The sequence below is a fragment of the Rhea pennata genome, chromosome 25, assembly GCF_028389875.1.
Source record: "Rhea pennata isolate bPtePen1 chromosome 25, bPtePen1.pri, whole genome shotgun sequence".
NCBI lineage: Eukaryota > Metazoa > Chordata > Aves > Rheiformes > Rheidae > Rhea > Rhea pennata.
Window position 1 is genome coordinate 6,463,457 of NC_084687.1, and position 16,061 is coordinate 6,479,517.

Below are 16,061 nucleotides of genomic sequence, written 5' to 3' on the forward strand. Positions count from 1 at the left end.
CTGCACCACCGAGCAGGGAGGTTCCAGGAGCAGAGCGCTGGCCGCCAGCTGCCCGCCTGCAAGCTGCTCCGCACGGCTCGGTGGGAACGCCCTGGGGTTTTGCCTCCTTTCTGACCCACCTGGTCACAGCAACGGGATGAGATGTTGGCTTGGGCAGCCCCCCGCCCTGCGTTCATGGAGGAAGGACAGGAGGATGCTCCAGCTCCTCTCCCCTTGTCTTCTTCCACCACGGGCTGCTTCTCTCCTAGGAGAAGACGTGGAAGAAGGAATGGGGAGCGGACCTGCAGGTGTTTCAGCCCCACTGGCACCTTCTCCATGTCATCTGCACACGTAGAGCCCTGGCTGCTCACGGGGCCCCATCCTGAGGAGCTCTGCAGCACTCGGACGAGGGAAGCAGCAGCTAAAGCACGACAGAATCGTGTTCAGCAGGGAGGCTTGGGCGGCTTGCTCGGAGCAGATCACGCTTCTCTGCGGTCAGATACAGAAATGTCACAGCCCATCGAGAGGGAGCCACATCCTGCTTCCCCGGCACTAATTGCTCAAGAAGCTTGAAAGCCCGAACTGCCAGGAACCAGGACATGAAAAGCCAAACGCCATCAGCAAGCACCCAAAGTTCAGCCTGCCTCGTGCTATCAGAGCCACTGCCCGCACCGGCAGCGGCCCGTAATGCTTTTTGCCACTTCCCTGAAGGGCAGACCGCTTGGCAGGGCAGCGACAGCGAGCACAGGGTGGTGACGATTACATACAAGAGCTCAGCTGCTCCTTTGTATTTTACATTGCAGGACACTAAATGCACTGGCAAGCATTAAAAAAATCAACGCGGCGTGATGGAGCGTTCCCAGCATCACCCGCTGCCTGCGCAGCCGCGGTCCCGCTCCCGGCGCCCCGCGGCGCTCCCAGGCATCGCTCCACTTTCGGTTTACTCCCCCCTCATCCCGCCCCCCAGTACACAGGCAAGCCCATAGGACCGCTGCTTACCCTCCTGCCCCAGGGCATCCACAGTCACTCTGAGCTTCAGGGGTCGCGAGGAAGAAATGCAGCAGGGCCGCAGGCGAGAGAAGCGGAGGAAGGAGGAATTTCACCTCCCTCCAGCCTTTTGCTGGGCAAAGTCCTGCCACCAGCTCAGATGCACAGAGTTTGGCCAGGAGGTTGCAGATCCAAAAGGAGGGTCTGCACAGCAGCGTGAAGAGCTTCCGATCAGTACTGCGGTGCTGGGACCTGCCCACCGCTCTCCTGGGACCCCCAACCCCCAAGGGAGCCTCGCTCACACTGCCTCTTTGCACGCAGGGTCTCAAGTGAATAAATATAACATCTCACATTATTTATGTCAGCACTTATGCCCTCAAAGCTAGCTTTTTTTTTTTTTTTTTTTTCCAAATCTACGTTATCACATAGACTTACTATCAGCCAGAGATCTTCATTAGCACTTTTCAAAATTGCTTCTCCTACTGCCTAAGGAGGCAGAACCAAAGTCAGTCATTTGGGGAGACCTTGAAAGGATTCCTTTCTGCTCGGGGATTTCTTCTCCTGTTCAAAGAGGAAGAATAACTCCTATCCACAGGAGCCAACGAATGCACTGAGCATCCCAACCAAATTGCAAAATGGCTTAAAAAAGAGCAGGGAGCGAAGAACAAACCCAGAACTGTAACTCCCCTCTCTGGAGCAGGGGGAACACAGAGCCCATTCCAAGACAATTTGCAGAAGAACCGTGCACACGCACGTGTCCCGGAGCGACTGCCAGCGCAATTGCGTCCAGGAGAGAGGGCAGCCCCGTTCCAGGAGAAGGTGGAGATCGCAGGGGCTGAGGAAGTGCAGCTGCAATAGGGGAATATGCTGTGAGAGCAAAAAAAAAACGCCGTTCTCATGTAAATGTCCCTAATAATAAAAGAGTGAATGAAGAAAGCAATACATACAAACAAGAAATGCTACATTTGTGCTAGAGAAGCAGAAATGATTCTAAAGAGAGAGCTTTATCAACATTTTCCAGACGGCATCAGCTGTTCTTTAATGCTCCTAGAGGAATAACACATTGATCGCACTGAACCTTGGCTACTTGGTGCCTCTGATCACAGGTTTCCGAACAATCCCAGTCTGGAGGCAGCACACTTGGAAAAAAATTAAGCTTGTTTGTTTTCTCAAACAAATATTGAGCCACTGCTCTCACAGCCCATAACTGGCATTTTGTGTTATTTGCCCTGTTTCTCCGCACAGAGCTTCTGCAGATGTTCCTGTCCCATTTCCAGGAAAATCTGGAATCTGAATCTGCGCTGGCATCAGCCTAACAGCAGCGAAACCCCCTCCGCTGTAACAGGGTTTCTCCTGCTTCAGGTTGCGTTTTGCCTAAGCTCCCATCGTACGCGGAGAGCTGCGGAGCGGCAGGGCCGTAGCGAGACGGGCTCGGCCACGGCGCGGCCCAGGCAGCTCCCCGCGCTGCGAGGGAAGCGGAGACGGCAGGGACAGCCCTCCTGGAAACCCTCCCTCACGGTCACCGCCGCGCGCGCCGGGAGCGGGCGCTTCTTCACCGGGGGGAGGAGGAGAAAAATGCAACGCGGAGCCCCGACTGCAAAAACGCCCCCGGGGCTGCACCTGCGCCCGGCGCTGCTCTCTGCACCCGTCCGCCCACCGCCGGGCGCGCAGGGGCCCTCGAGGAGCTGTGCCCCGGGCCCCGCTCGACGCCGACCTGCCCCGCGCTCAAAGCCGGGGCGCCAGGCGCTCCTCCCCGCGCGGTTCCCCACCTTGGCAGCACCAAGTAACGAGCGCCTTTCCCCCCGCTCGGAAAGGTGACAAAAGCGCGGATTTGCCCTCGCTAACGAAGCGACAGCCGGCAGCCGGCTTCCAGCTTCGCAAAGCACCTTCCCACCTTCCGCGGACTCCGCTGACGCTTCCAAGAGCATTCCCAGACTTTGCCAACATATTTGCACACAGACAAGTTGACTGCTACCAACTATTATCAATAATGTTGTCAATATTGAATACTTCGCCCGTATTAGTTACGTGGGAACCTTCCTCTTCTGATGGTGCTACAATCATTTAAGCTGTACAGATGTTCTAAAGGTCATCGCTTCCCTAGTACAGGGACAAGAAAATCCAGTCCAGACTGGGCTAAAAATAAGTCCAAACTTAAAGTCTTTAGAGTTTATACCCAGTAATTCCCTGGCCGTGTTCCTAAGCAACTTTCCAGAGGGAGAAAGGGAGCCCAGGAGTCCTCAAGACCTTCCCTTCACTGCATCATCCCACTTGTCCAACCCAATAAACAGTGGAGAAATGGGAAAAGCCATTTGGTGTACCTTGATTAAACGTCCTACTAGTTCAATGGAAAAAGTGCTGGAAGCACGTGGTGAGCTGTGGCAGAGCTGGGCAGGGGTAAGCCAAGGGAATTTCTACTTCAGCTTTTAATTAATAAGCGCAAGCTGCATCGACAAATCTCCAGATCTCCAGCAGAAAGCAACAACGCTGCAAGAAATCCTCTAACGGCTCCGCAGAGAAACAGGGTCACAGACGAAGCACCGGGACGACGCGGCGCTCGGGAAGCTGGGCCGCGCCGGCGTCGTTCGAGCCGGGTGCCCGGAGCCACGAGGAGCCCCGCGCAGCAGAGCGACCCTCCGCCCCGGTGCGCTGCCTGGAAGCCTTTGCCCGACAGGCAGCAGCTGGGAATATCTCAGGCTCCTCTCTGCAGGAGGCGCGGGCTCCCCCAGCAAGCAGCCACGTCCAACCCCCACGAGATTATAGGAAACTTATTTATTTTTCTGTTTTGGTGGAGATGAATAGAGTCTTTGTAACGGTTCCACAAGTGGAGTTAAAGGGATAAAAGGACAGATCAAGAGCCTGAAATCATGCAGCTCGGTAGAGCTGTCTCACATCTGTGTTAGGACTCGAGTTTTCCTTGGAGTTAATGGGTGTCATTTGCACAGGAAGAAATTCTAATGCAGTTTCTTCGACTGCCAGGCTGAGGACATGGCTGAGCCACCGGCTGGTGGGATTTTCAGGTACACCGCGACTCCAAAGTCCTGCAGCTTGCCCTGGAGAGAGGTGAATCCACACGCACGCACCAAGAGCGGGGGAACAGCATGATGCCTTTTGCTCATTATTATTGTACAACCCCAAACAGCAACGTGCATCCATTTAACTTGTCCCTTAATTGATGTTCCCTCCTCTCTCCACCAAGTTAAGCAAAATTTGTTAATACTTCAGGTGCTGGGGGAGGACAGGGGGATGAAGGACAATGACAAAATCTTGCAAGCCACAGCTGTCCCCAAACCTTCCCAGCTCTCTTCCCACCATTCCCCATCACTATTGCGCTGCAACCTGTCACGACGTCAATAAAGCGAGCCTGGGTGAGTACCCAGCTCAAGTACCAGTCTGGACAGTGCAGGAGGTCGGAAGCAGCAGATCCCTCCCAAGGGCTATAACAATTTCAAGTGCCAAATGCAACACAGGGATCCTGAATTGCAGCATCTTTGGTTCAGTCTGCTTTCCTCTTGCTTCAAAACTCTGCAGCGTGATTTATTTATTTTATATTTATTGTTTTATTCCAACTCTGCCATTTACTAATTCAAGCATATAGCACCAGGCTAGCCCCTTCGCCTCTGCAGGCCTGCTTGCATTTATGGTACAAAGTCTCTCAGAGTAGGAAGCTTTGAGAGCATCACGCAAAAAGCATCAGAGAAACTCAGAAATTGAGAGCAAGCAAACAGGACGCTTTGTTTTTCCACTAATAAGCCACTGGCTGCAGGATGACTAGCAAAAGCAAACATCGCATTAGTCAGCCAAATGTTAACTCAGAGCTGCTAGCCTCAAACGCTCACTAGTCGCTCCGGAAGGCGAGAGCTCCCAGCGGGAGGCACATCCGTGTTTATCCGAAGACCCTCCTTTGCCCGAGCGCCTCTGCCCCGCACCCTTCTGTCTTCGCGTTAGGCAGCCCAGGGGACTGACTCTTGCTGCCTCCGACTCACGCGGTCCCCAGACTGGCATCCTCTCCGAGCAGCAAATGCAAATCAACTTCCGAGAGAGTGGCAACGACCAGCTTCCAGGCCCCGCTGCTTTTGATGAGCTGACGAGAGGGAGGCAAAGACGAACAAGGGCCGCGTAGAGCCACGCGGAGCCTGGTGCTGCCTGGCGCCCGCGCTGTACGGGACGCTCAGGCTGCCTTGCGTAAGGCCTGAGGCAGGTTTATGAGATTAAAGCCCAGCACACAATAAATAATTTAGCAGCTTACCACAAAAAAAAAAAAAAAAAAAACCACACTGCATAACAGCTAGGCTGTATGATGTGTACATTCATTTTAAATGTACATCGCTTTCATCTACATGTATCTATTTGATACAAAGACATGAAACCAAACAAGAGAAAGAAAAGGAATAACAGGGACAAGGCGGCGGGGGGACCCTCGCGAAGACGCAGGCAGAAGGATCATAGGAGAAATTCTGGAGAATCCCACTACTAACGATTCCCGGCTGCCCGGGTCGCTGCTTCTGCCTGCGCTCTTCTGTTTGCACGCGCGTGCCGGAGGGACCCTAAATCCTCGCTCAGCCAATTATTCCTGCACCTCCCTCCGCTCGGCCCCGGCAGCCGCCCGCTACGGCCTGCACCGGCCTCGCTTGGGTTGCCCTTAGCTCGGGACACGCAGCGGAAAGCGCTGGGTAAGCAGCGGCGTCCCCGCGGCGCGGGTCCGGTCCTGCCGGCCGGCGCTCCCCGCACCGGAGAACCGCGCGGCCGAGGTGGGAACCTGCTCCGGGGGCCCCCGCGGCCAGGCGGGATCAGGCACGGGGCAACCGGCCGCTGCCGAGGGCGTAAATCACAATGTGCAAATTACAAATTATGGAGCTGAAAATTACGAGCTTCGGTAATATATCCAACATCAGATCAATAAAACCCGTGGCTAAAACGAGAAGAATAATCCAGGCATCCTCACTCTCACATTTCTCTTCCCAAGCCACTAGATGTGGCTCCCTTCCCGGCTGATTAGCATCATCCATGATTTCTTTGAGACACCTCTAATGAATGAGGAGCCGTCGCATCATGCCCCTGAGCCAGACGATTAAGATGGCAGCAGGGAAAAAAACAAAACAAAAAGAAAACAACCCCCCCCCCCAAACACACAGCAGGAGCACTCGGACCCTCCCGCTCGGCAGAAGCGTGGCGGCGGCGGCCGGGGGAAGGCGAGGAACTGCCACCACTGCCCCTCGCGGGCGGCGGTCGCGCTGGGACGCGGCACGCCGTTGCCCTTTTCATCAAGTCGCAGCCTTTACTCCAGGTCCCCCCTGCAGCGGGAGGGTCCCGCGAGCCCCGCGCGACGCCTGCGGGCCCGAATCATCCTCGGCTTGGCGCTCTCCGGCCGCCGGGAGCCCTCGCACCGCGTGCTGCGGTTTGTCTCCCTTGCTTATTACTCAAGCTGGGCTGCCTACACGGAGCTCCCCGAGGACCGGAGGAACGCAGGCATCTGCCGTGCCGGGCGTCTCCTCACAAATAGGAGTAGTGATAAAGCAGGAGGCAGTGATAAAAAGCAGGGGGAGGTGGGGAGACCACGCGCCGTAAAAGGCGTAATGGACTAACGCGAATATACAGACTGGCTGCATCCGACCCGCGCCTGTTTCGCGCACCCATAAATATCGGACAGACATTCAAGTGATGAATTTGCCTTCTCAAACCATGCGGTATTTTACGGCAAAGCTAACGCTGTCATTGCCCTGGCCAATAGCAAAAAGCAGCCATAACAACACGGAGAGCAAACAGGATCATGGAACTGAAAAAAAATTAAAGGAAGAATCAGTCAGACGAGCAAGGGAGAGTTTAAGTGCAAGTCCAGCCACGAATTACGGCGGTAGTGCTTATTTTCGTGCAGAGTTTAATTCACTGATTTTCCCTGCGCCAGTCACGTGCCAAGATCTCTTTGTACGTAAAAGATCTTCCCAATTGCTGGCCGGAGGAAAGGCGGATGTGGATATCCAATGCTGCAGTGAAAACCGGTGGCATCGCAGCACTTGACAGTCGTCACCACGTTGTTGCAGGGCACGGACAACCTGAGCTCGCGGGCGCCAGCGGAAACGCGGCGGCGCTCGCTCCACGCTGCCGCCCCGGCGCAGACCCCGCGGCACCTACCGCTCTCCCGAACCAGCGCCGATTCGCGCTCGTCCTCACCGCGCTCCTCTGCGGCGCTCCCCGGGCAGCCGGCGTGCAAGGAGCTTCCTCTTCCGCACTCGCTGCTCCGTGCGCTCCTATTCCGCTATTCCTATTTCGCTTCTATAAGCATGATCTTCTCACAGGGTTTCTTGCCACCCAGGGATTTAAGGTCTTACACAAGGATCAGCACTCACGCTATTTGACCCCCGTGAGAATTTAAAGTCTGCAGGAAAAAAAATATACTAAAAAGAGCGTAAACGTCTCGATTCACAAACAGAAATGCAGGAGTCTAACCCCCACATCATACAGCATCTAGATAACTTCAGATTTACACTCAGAGTAAAGGAGGGAAAAGTTAAAAAAAACTTAACATCAATTTACAAAATAGTCTGGTATTTACTAATACTTGTTTTTCACCAGAAGAAGACTTCAGCAAGAGATCCATTAATGAACAAGATGAAAATGTGACTCTGCTTCTAGCATGAACTGGAGGAGGAATGACTTTCCTCCTCTGCATGAAGGAGGTAATACCTCTTATAAAAGGTATGAGGATTAGTTATCTTCTAAATTTTCTAAAGAAAAAAACACCAGCCACATGTGGTAACCGAGTATTCTTTTTCTATGCCAAAGTACAAGGGTGATGCACCTTTAAACTCCTTTTACCCTTACGCGTGGCACTCCAAACTTGGCTCAGCCATTTGCCTCAAATGATAGAGGTAAAAATTGGTTTATTAAAAAAATAAATAAATAGAGATTTTGGCCTAAAATACTCAAGAATAAATATGTAATTAATAATGTAAGCAAAACATAAGTGTTGCACTCAAAATTTCAAGCAGATTTTTCAAGGTGTCTGAATCTGAGTCAGAACCAAGAGGGGCATCATGCTCTCATGACCAAGAAACAGATGAAAGCAGACTCTGAGCCCACCCAGCTCGATTTCACACAGCATTTCCTGCAGTCCTGCACCTTAGCTGTCCAACAGCTATAAAAATGTATCACGGCTTCTCATTTTTTCATTTTCCTTGCTCTGCTAGGCAACAGATAACCGAACTGGGAAAGTAACTCTAGAAGAGGAGGCGATTTCATGCCTTTAAGAGGTGGTAGGGACATTCTCGAACTGCTCAGTCTCAAGCAGAGTCTAAACAGCTTTGGCAGCTTTCTGCCCCGGAGCCTCCCTTCCGCCCTGCTCCAGCCCCAGGGCCTTCCTCTTTGGCTGGGCACTCTCCAGCTTCACCCTTTCCTGCTTTCCAATGACTAGTTTAAAAGCTCATCAGGCCATTTAAGCAGATGTGTCTCTAAGGAGCTGAAGGTAGAGAAAATTAATAATGTTTCTTCTCCTGAAAGCACTCCATATCCTCCGTCATCCTTGCTCCCGTTTCATCTGCATCAGTATTAATGGACAAATTTGGCTTCTCTTAAACATTGACCAGCCAACTATGACTTACCCTGAAATATGCCATTTTCCTTCGGCTTCAAGCTCTTTTCACGTTCCCCTGTGCACATCCCAGTTAAAAAGTATAACTCCAGTTCTGGCCGTTAACACTAGCCAACGTAAGGGACTATCAGGTCGTTGGGGGATGCTCATGCCCCGTTTGCTGGGGTCATGATTTGAGAGCACCCCTTTCACGCAATGGGAGCACGGTGGGGGAATTACTGTCTGAAGCTGGAAAACCCTTGTTTAGGGAGGAAAAATAATTCCACCTTCCCTCATCACAACAGAATCAATCATGAACAATATAATACCATATAAATACCCTCTTATCTCACATCCTAGGGCAAAAAAACAGAGTCTTGTTTCTCAGGGCTTTCAAGTAAACAGCTGCTTCAATCAAGCAAGAAGTCATCTGCAGTCTGACGGCTCTGCTGGGACAGAGGTCTGCTTTCCCGAGGGTGATGGATTGACCGAGAAGGGCCGAGTCAGCAGTGTATCCAATGTTGCAACCTATTTCCCAAACTAGGAAACTCCTTTGGAAAGGGTCTGCAAGCAAGTGGTTTTCATCTGTTCAATAAATGTCTGATGTCCTCTTGGCTTCTCTACAGGCTGATGCAACTGACTTCTTTCCTGAAGCGTTACAGAATATGTCTGGGTGATAATTAAAGGTAAATTAAAAGAATAAGATAACCATCCATAGCATGAAGGCAGATAAGGACAGGTTCTGATGTATATTTCATTGTGAAGACCTATTTTATTCCCACTAATGGAACAAGTTAAATCAGCCAAGCTGAATAAAACTATCACATACCACAAAGTAACAACACATTTAAAGTTTGCCATTCCCCTGACTGAGTAATCTGATCACTGTTTCTTACAAAAGCGGAGTATTAGCCTTCACTGAAAACAAGGACAGACAGCATTATGCACTGTGCATTCAGGCATTCAACAGGTAAATAAAAAAGCATCTGTAATCACGAAAAGTCTACTTACAGCAATACTTTTTTTTTTTTTTTTTTTTTTTTTTTCCTGTAGCACTTTTCCCCCGGAGAGATCCCAAACAGTTCTTTGCAGGTCACCTTGCATGCCAGAATTGATTCAAGCCATGTACAAATGCAGCTACAACTGGGACAGTGCTTTAGAACAACGAATGATGCTCATTTATCCACGAGGAGCGGGAGTGAATTAAGATGCACACATTGCCCTTCACTTCAGATGTCAGAAATGACCAAGACCTCCATTACTGAATTCTTGCCTGCAGCACCAAGGTTTACATTGAAGATGGGCAAAGCAGAGCACCTTCAGCTTGGTTTGGACAAGCAGTCCTTGGAAGCACACAGACCAGCTTTTAGGCATACCCCGGGTGGCTCTAATACGACCAGTGCTGAGAAGCATACCCCAAATCTGCGTGCGCCTCCAAGCACGCAGCACTACAGATCACAGCCATGTCACCACTGGAACAACACAGCACTGAGTAAAAACCACCAGCTACAAAGTCACTGTTCTTGCTTTTCCATTGGAGACATCCCGTGTGCATAACCATGAGTGCCTTAGCTCATGCGATCACAGGCAAGCGATGGCACGGCTGCAGGCCAGTATAGGAACTTCATTTTTCTTAGAGGAGGCATAAACAGCATGATGGTAAAATAATACATAGACTGTGCACTGTCAGAAATAGAAAAGACATTTATTTATCCTTGATTACAAACAATGTCCTCCATTGACAAGCTGAATGAAGGGCATTTCACTGATTTATTAGTTCTAATAAGATACACACCTCTTGGGATGAAACACAAGATTGATTTTTAGTGGTGAGCCATGCTGCTATCCTAGCCACCGTGCTCAGCCTGCGGAGATGAAACCAGGAATGCACAAGGTAGAGAAAGAGTTGAAATAGCAAACGGTAGAATAAACAAATGGAAAGATTTACAAGAGGAAGGGCAGCTAAAATGGAAATAAGATTTTCAATAGCATCCCTTCAGACCTGAAAACTTATTCTTTTCTTCCTGCAATCTTTCTCTCTCATGTTAAGTCTTCATATCCTAAGAGTCAAGCAACAAACTACTATGAAGTTTAGGTGCGACACCAGTGCCATTCTGCCTCTCAGGAAACCTCCAAGTCAGACCCTTCCCATACACGTCTTTTAGAAGAGCCCCTCTAAATATAGAAAGTATAATTTTCATATCAGTCTCAGCATCTACCAGGCAAACCACATTAGCTGAGTTCTGCGGATGCCATTTTCCATCAGGAAAAAGACAACTAGCACAGCAGTACTTAGCTTGAGGCCCTATTAATAGCAGTCCTAATTATATGGCTGCAAATTTAATTCATAGCAATGATTAGTGTCAAAATCAAAGGCATCACACATCAATATTGATGGAATTGTATAAAGGCCATAAACAGAACAAGCAAGCCGACACATCTCCCCCCAGCAGTTAGTTGCTGTTAACTGTTGCATTAATGTCTCGTCTAATTTTGCTCGAAGAAAATTACTTTATTCCAGGAATCCATGATCCTGAATGGTTAGGTCTGTAATATAATCCCCTAGCCCACTTCCTCCCCGGTCAGGAAGCAGGGATCTTTTGAAAGGAGAAAGGGTCCACCGGTTTGCACGGAGAGCCCAAGCTCACCCAACAGGTCCCACTCTCATCAACGCTTCTGCTTTTTAGTCGCTTAGAGACAGCTGCCGAGGAACAACAGTTCTCGAGAAAAGGTGGTGGCCAGGGACCACCTGTGGACAACACGCCGGTCTAGGTGGGAAGCGCGGTGGGGCGCAGGCCCGCAGCGAGGGCAGCCAGCGCCCCACGGGCGCCGCGAGCCCCTCTCCACGAGGCATGCCCTGGTTGCAACGAGAAGGAACAGCCTGGCTGAATCGGTACCTCCAGCGTGAGGTTTTAATGGAGAATAGATTTATCGATTAAACCTTCTCCCTTAGAGCTTCAGCAGCAGCAGAGGACAGACCGGCACATACAGACGCATTTCATCAGTGGTGCCAGGAGCTGGCCAAACCCCTTCGTGTCCCATGGTCCCGGACAGCCACGAACACAGCAAGGTGCCGAGCTTCAACAGCCCCGGCGCCTCGTGGTCACAAGGGCTCCGGCACCAGCCCCGCGGGGCTCACGAACCGCCAAAGCGAGCGCGGGGGCACAGGCTCGCACGGGGGCACAGCGTCAAACGCAGCACGTATTTACTCTGTCTCAGAGGATCCTGATAAAAATTGAGAAATACAACTTTCCCGGGAAAAAAAAGCTCCAGCTGAGCTCTTCAGGCTCTCGCGGCCACAGAAGACGCCAAGCGGCCGGGACGCCGCGGCGAGGCGGGCACGCGCCGGGGCCCGGGGACCTCGGGCAGGCCGTGCCTTTGGAAGAGCGCGCCTGGGAAGGCAGCAGGCACTCTCCTGGGGCATGCCAGGTGGATAACCGGCAGGGAGGAGGACACCAGCGAGACAGCGCGGCATTTTCAGCAAAATGAACTCTCGCAGGGGAAGCGCAGACAAATTTTAAAAATTTCAAAGCAGGCTCCCTGGCTTCTTTCCTGTAGCTACAGAAAAAAAGTAGCTTTGAAGCCCTAGACTGAACCCACCAGCTTGCTTCCATAATAAGTAAATCAACAACGGAGGGAGAGGGAATCGGTGTGACGAGGCTTTCCAATACCGTTGTGTAGGTAGATGCCCAGGGTGGTGAGATGGGGGAGACAAGGTGTTTATCTGTAAATCTCTGGCACTTTACAGGGGTGTGTACATTTTTACTGTCCTAATTTTACAAAAAAGGGAAAGAGACATGGGAATGTTTATGGCATGGAGCATGCTGACTACTCACCAACTTCAAGACATGTCTAGTCTTGGATCACACCCCCCCTCAAGCCAAGCTGTTAACTCCTCAACAGGTCTGCAGTGCCTCCTCCACAACGAACATCTCAAGTGCACCCCCGTAGCTCAAGGGAAAGCTCTTTCCTGATCCTTTCTTAGGCCATACAAAAATTAATCCCACACATCAGAAGAGAACAGAATTTGTAAACGTGTGGACAGGACCACGAAATAGGGAGGAACAGCAGTCCCAGCCCCACGCAGCAATGGATGGGACAGTAATAGCTCCCACTAACAATAACAGGAGGCGTGGGTCTAATCAGCCGCAGACAATGCCGATAAATGTAAAATAAGGATGCCTGGCAGATGCCATGAAAGGCTGACTACCGGGTGCCCAGAATGAACTCACTGGAGACATGAACAAATTTTCTCAACACCTGTTTACCGCTGGCTCAAGCAGCTAAAACTTGAACTATTCACCTTACTTCTTTTTCCCCATCTCCCCCACTCCTACACAGATCCCTTCCTTCCTAACAGAGTAAACTGGATAGATGTGAATAGCTTTACTTTGCATGAAGAAGGTAGAAGTCTAAGGGGGTCTTTGATGTACAAGCAGCACATGTGGAATTAAATCATGCTGCAGAAAATACTTCTATAATCCTGCATAATTAATGGGATGCAATCCTGCTCGCCACAGTAAATACCTAGTGTGCAGGCACAAGCTGTTTGTTTTAACTGTCTCTAAATGAGGCACCTCCCCTATGCTCCCCCCTGCCAGCAACCCTGAACAGCAGGTACCATAGCAGGCTACACGGCTGGCTTGAAACCTGACAACATATGCATTTGCAATATGCTGAGGGCGCTTCTTCCATCAATTTAGCTAGAAAACTCACGGAGCTGCGTGCACCACGGCGGGCGGCCAGCAGGCAGGGAGGAGAAGGGATTCTGGCTTACGAGCCCGGTCTCCACCATGTTCAAAACTGCCCCACTGCAACTTGAGAGGCACTAGGGAGGCACCTAATTTACTACTACTCAGCACTTGTAAAGTGCTGAATGAATATTAATGAACTGATGTAATTAAAATGATGCAGACATTCAACTGTAATATCTGCCCGTCCTTGTATCTTCCTGGATAGATGAGAAAGAAATTCCCTGCTGCTTAAGGACACAAAAAATTAACAACCTGCTGTTGATTACATTTGTTAACTCTTTCCCTGGCGCTGGGAAGCAGTTTGTATTTAGGGAGCTCACCTAATGCTGTCATTGACATTTTAGGTTAACTTGAAGGATCTCGGTTTTCCAAAGCAGCAGCTATAAGGCTAGTTTTGCCAAAGATGGAACAGATTTTTGCAAACACTTATGAGCTAGCAAAAGCTGAAAGCCAGGGCTACATTAAAACATCAGTAAACAGACCTCTGCTGCAGTTCCTGCAAACCTCTGCTGCCTTGTAAACCCAGGACAGGTGATGAGGTTTGATTTCTCTTCACACATGTCTGAGTTACTACCCCAACCATCCATACCACCCCACCCCTCCCATACGCTATGTACTCCTGACATCACATTTTATTTCACACAGATAAAGCTTTCATATCTAAGAACCTCCTCTTCTTGTCCTGAGGAAGGGCCTAATCATGACTTCCATTTGCAGCTCTAACACTAAAGAGCAATAGTAAGATGAGTTTCCCTTCCAGCATGTCCCTCCAGTCATAGTGCTCTGGAGTCCATGCAAGGTGCCTGGCTACATCTCCACAGGTCCATTTCCAGGCTCATTTTAAACGTGAGACTTCTGAGACATGACTAGCGTTGGCCAAACTCAACAGCAGTGTGACTGGATCTGACCAGACTTTGCATGTCTCTTACTGAGAAGAATGGTGCAGAGGAAACAGAGAAAAACACTCAGTTTGACTTCACTCACCATCACCCCCACTTCTTGTTGCTGGGAGAGAAAACCAACATGGAGCATTTCTTTGCCTTGGGCAACTGGCCCCAGTACAAGGTGAGGAATTTTATCTTTCAGGGCTGATCAATCACCCAGCTGTCTGGGGGAAGAGTAGGAGGTAAGAGGCAGCAGGACTTTGCCCTGAGGCTTGGTTTCCAAAAGTAGCCAAGTTAACCCCTTCGTATCTCTCCAGCCACCAAACATGGAAGTCCTGCCAAAACCAGCAATTTTGCCACCACCAAAGCAAACCTCCCAAAGCATTCCTGCACTCAGTTCTCCCTCCAGAGACAGCCTCTACAGCTATGGGATGGGATAAAGAGACACAAGCCCATCAAAAGAGTAAGATATGGCGCATGTAAGATATGGCAGCAGTCAAATGCCTAAGAAAGGAAATGAGAAATGGATCCTGGCTCTCCAAAGCCACAGAAATACGCTTACCTTCTTCAGCTTGCCACTTTTAGTTCCCACGAACACCACACTGTAGCCATTGTAGACGTACGAAGCAACAGAAGTCATCCGGTCCCGGCTAGAGGTAAAGAGCGTCACTCCGTCCACCGGTGTCGAACCTCCAAGGGGCTGGTTAATGTCAAGCCCACAAAAATTATCATCAATTGGAACTGGCTGGAAAGACAAAGTTTGGGGCAATCATGAGTGAAATACAAAGCACAGGGCAGACGCATACATTCAGACTCATGCAGGACAGAACAACAGCCACACAACCCCTGCCCAGACACCACTGCCAGGCTCCGCAGTTTTCCTCAGTATGTTATCTTTGCTACCCAAGGCCAAGAATCTCTGCAGCCTGCCTGGGCCAGGTCATGGACCATGTATGCATACTGGCTGTTTCAAAAATGTGCATAGACAGGGCTGAGGTAGAACCCGAAGTTCACTGTAGATGTTTCCACTGGTTTTCAAAATCCATTAGCTTTCTTGTGGGATTTAGGTCTTGTACATGCATGGCCCATGCAGGAGCTGTCTCCCCGATGCATTTCACCTCCTCTTGCCCTGATTTCCAGAGATGCTGAGCACTGTAAGCAGGAAGGTGCTCAACATCTCCACATCAGCAAAGACTTCCCTTGAAGGGCACACAAGCCTGTTTAGAGATCACAGCAGAGCAGCTCAAACCAGCTTTCCTGTGTTCCCAATGCCATCCCTTATCTCAGTAGTTAAAAGTGAAACAACAGCAACATAATTGACCTAAGAGCTGAGAGTTAAACCACTTTCTCTCACATAGGTGTGCAAGAAACTCCTCTACAACCTGTGCTGCTGAGCCAAGAGCACGCTTTCCCAACCCAGCTCACAGCACATTTGACACCCATTCGCAAAAACAAACCCACATTCCTGCTGTTCCCGAGCACCCCAGTACCATGCAGGTAGGGGTGGGGAGCAGCGAGGTGCCAACTGGCTGCCCTTCTGCTGCTGACAGCTTGCAGCAGTGGTGGCCTTGCCACGTGCTGCATGGGGCAAGCGCGGATCAGCAGCACCAGCCAGAGGAAAGGCAGGCATGGGCTGAGTCTGCACCGTGACAGCGGAGCGGAGGGGAAGCTGCTGCTTCCTGCTCACTGCTGTTCATTCCTTTTGGAAACAGCCACCTCCCTTTTGTACAAACAGTCCAGCTCCAGGGCAGATTTTAAATTCTGGAACTTCTGATTAGCTTTCCAAGCAAATATGCAGCTGGTGGAAAGTGCTGGACTGGCTGCCCTGGAAAGCCAGGATATCCAGTTACCCACACAAGGTAACTGTGTGGCAACACAAAATACATGGGT

General features: G+C 50.5%; 1 protein-coding gene across 5 annotated transcripts in view; it reads right to left on the bottom strand.

Moving 5' to 3' along the window:
- PLXNA2 (plexin A2) overlaps positions 1-16,061 on the bottom strand; it is a 171,182-nt gene that overhangs the window by 132,529 nt on the left and 22,592 nt on the right. For all 5 annotated transcript variants that reach the window (XM_062595159.1, XM_062595161.1, XM_062595162.1 and 2 more), the window contains exon 3: positions 14,734-14,916. In XM_062595159.1, coding sequence (XP_062451143.1) covers positions 14,734-14,916 — 183 coding nt within the window. The remainder of the gene's footprint in view (positions 1-14,733; positions 14,917-16,061) is intronic.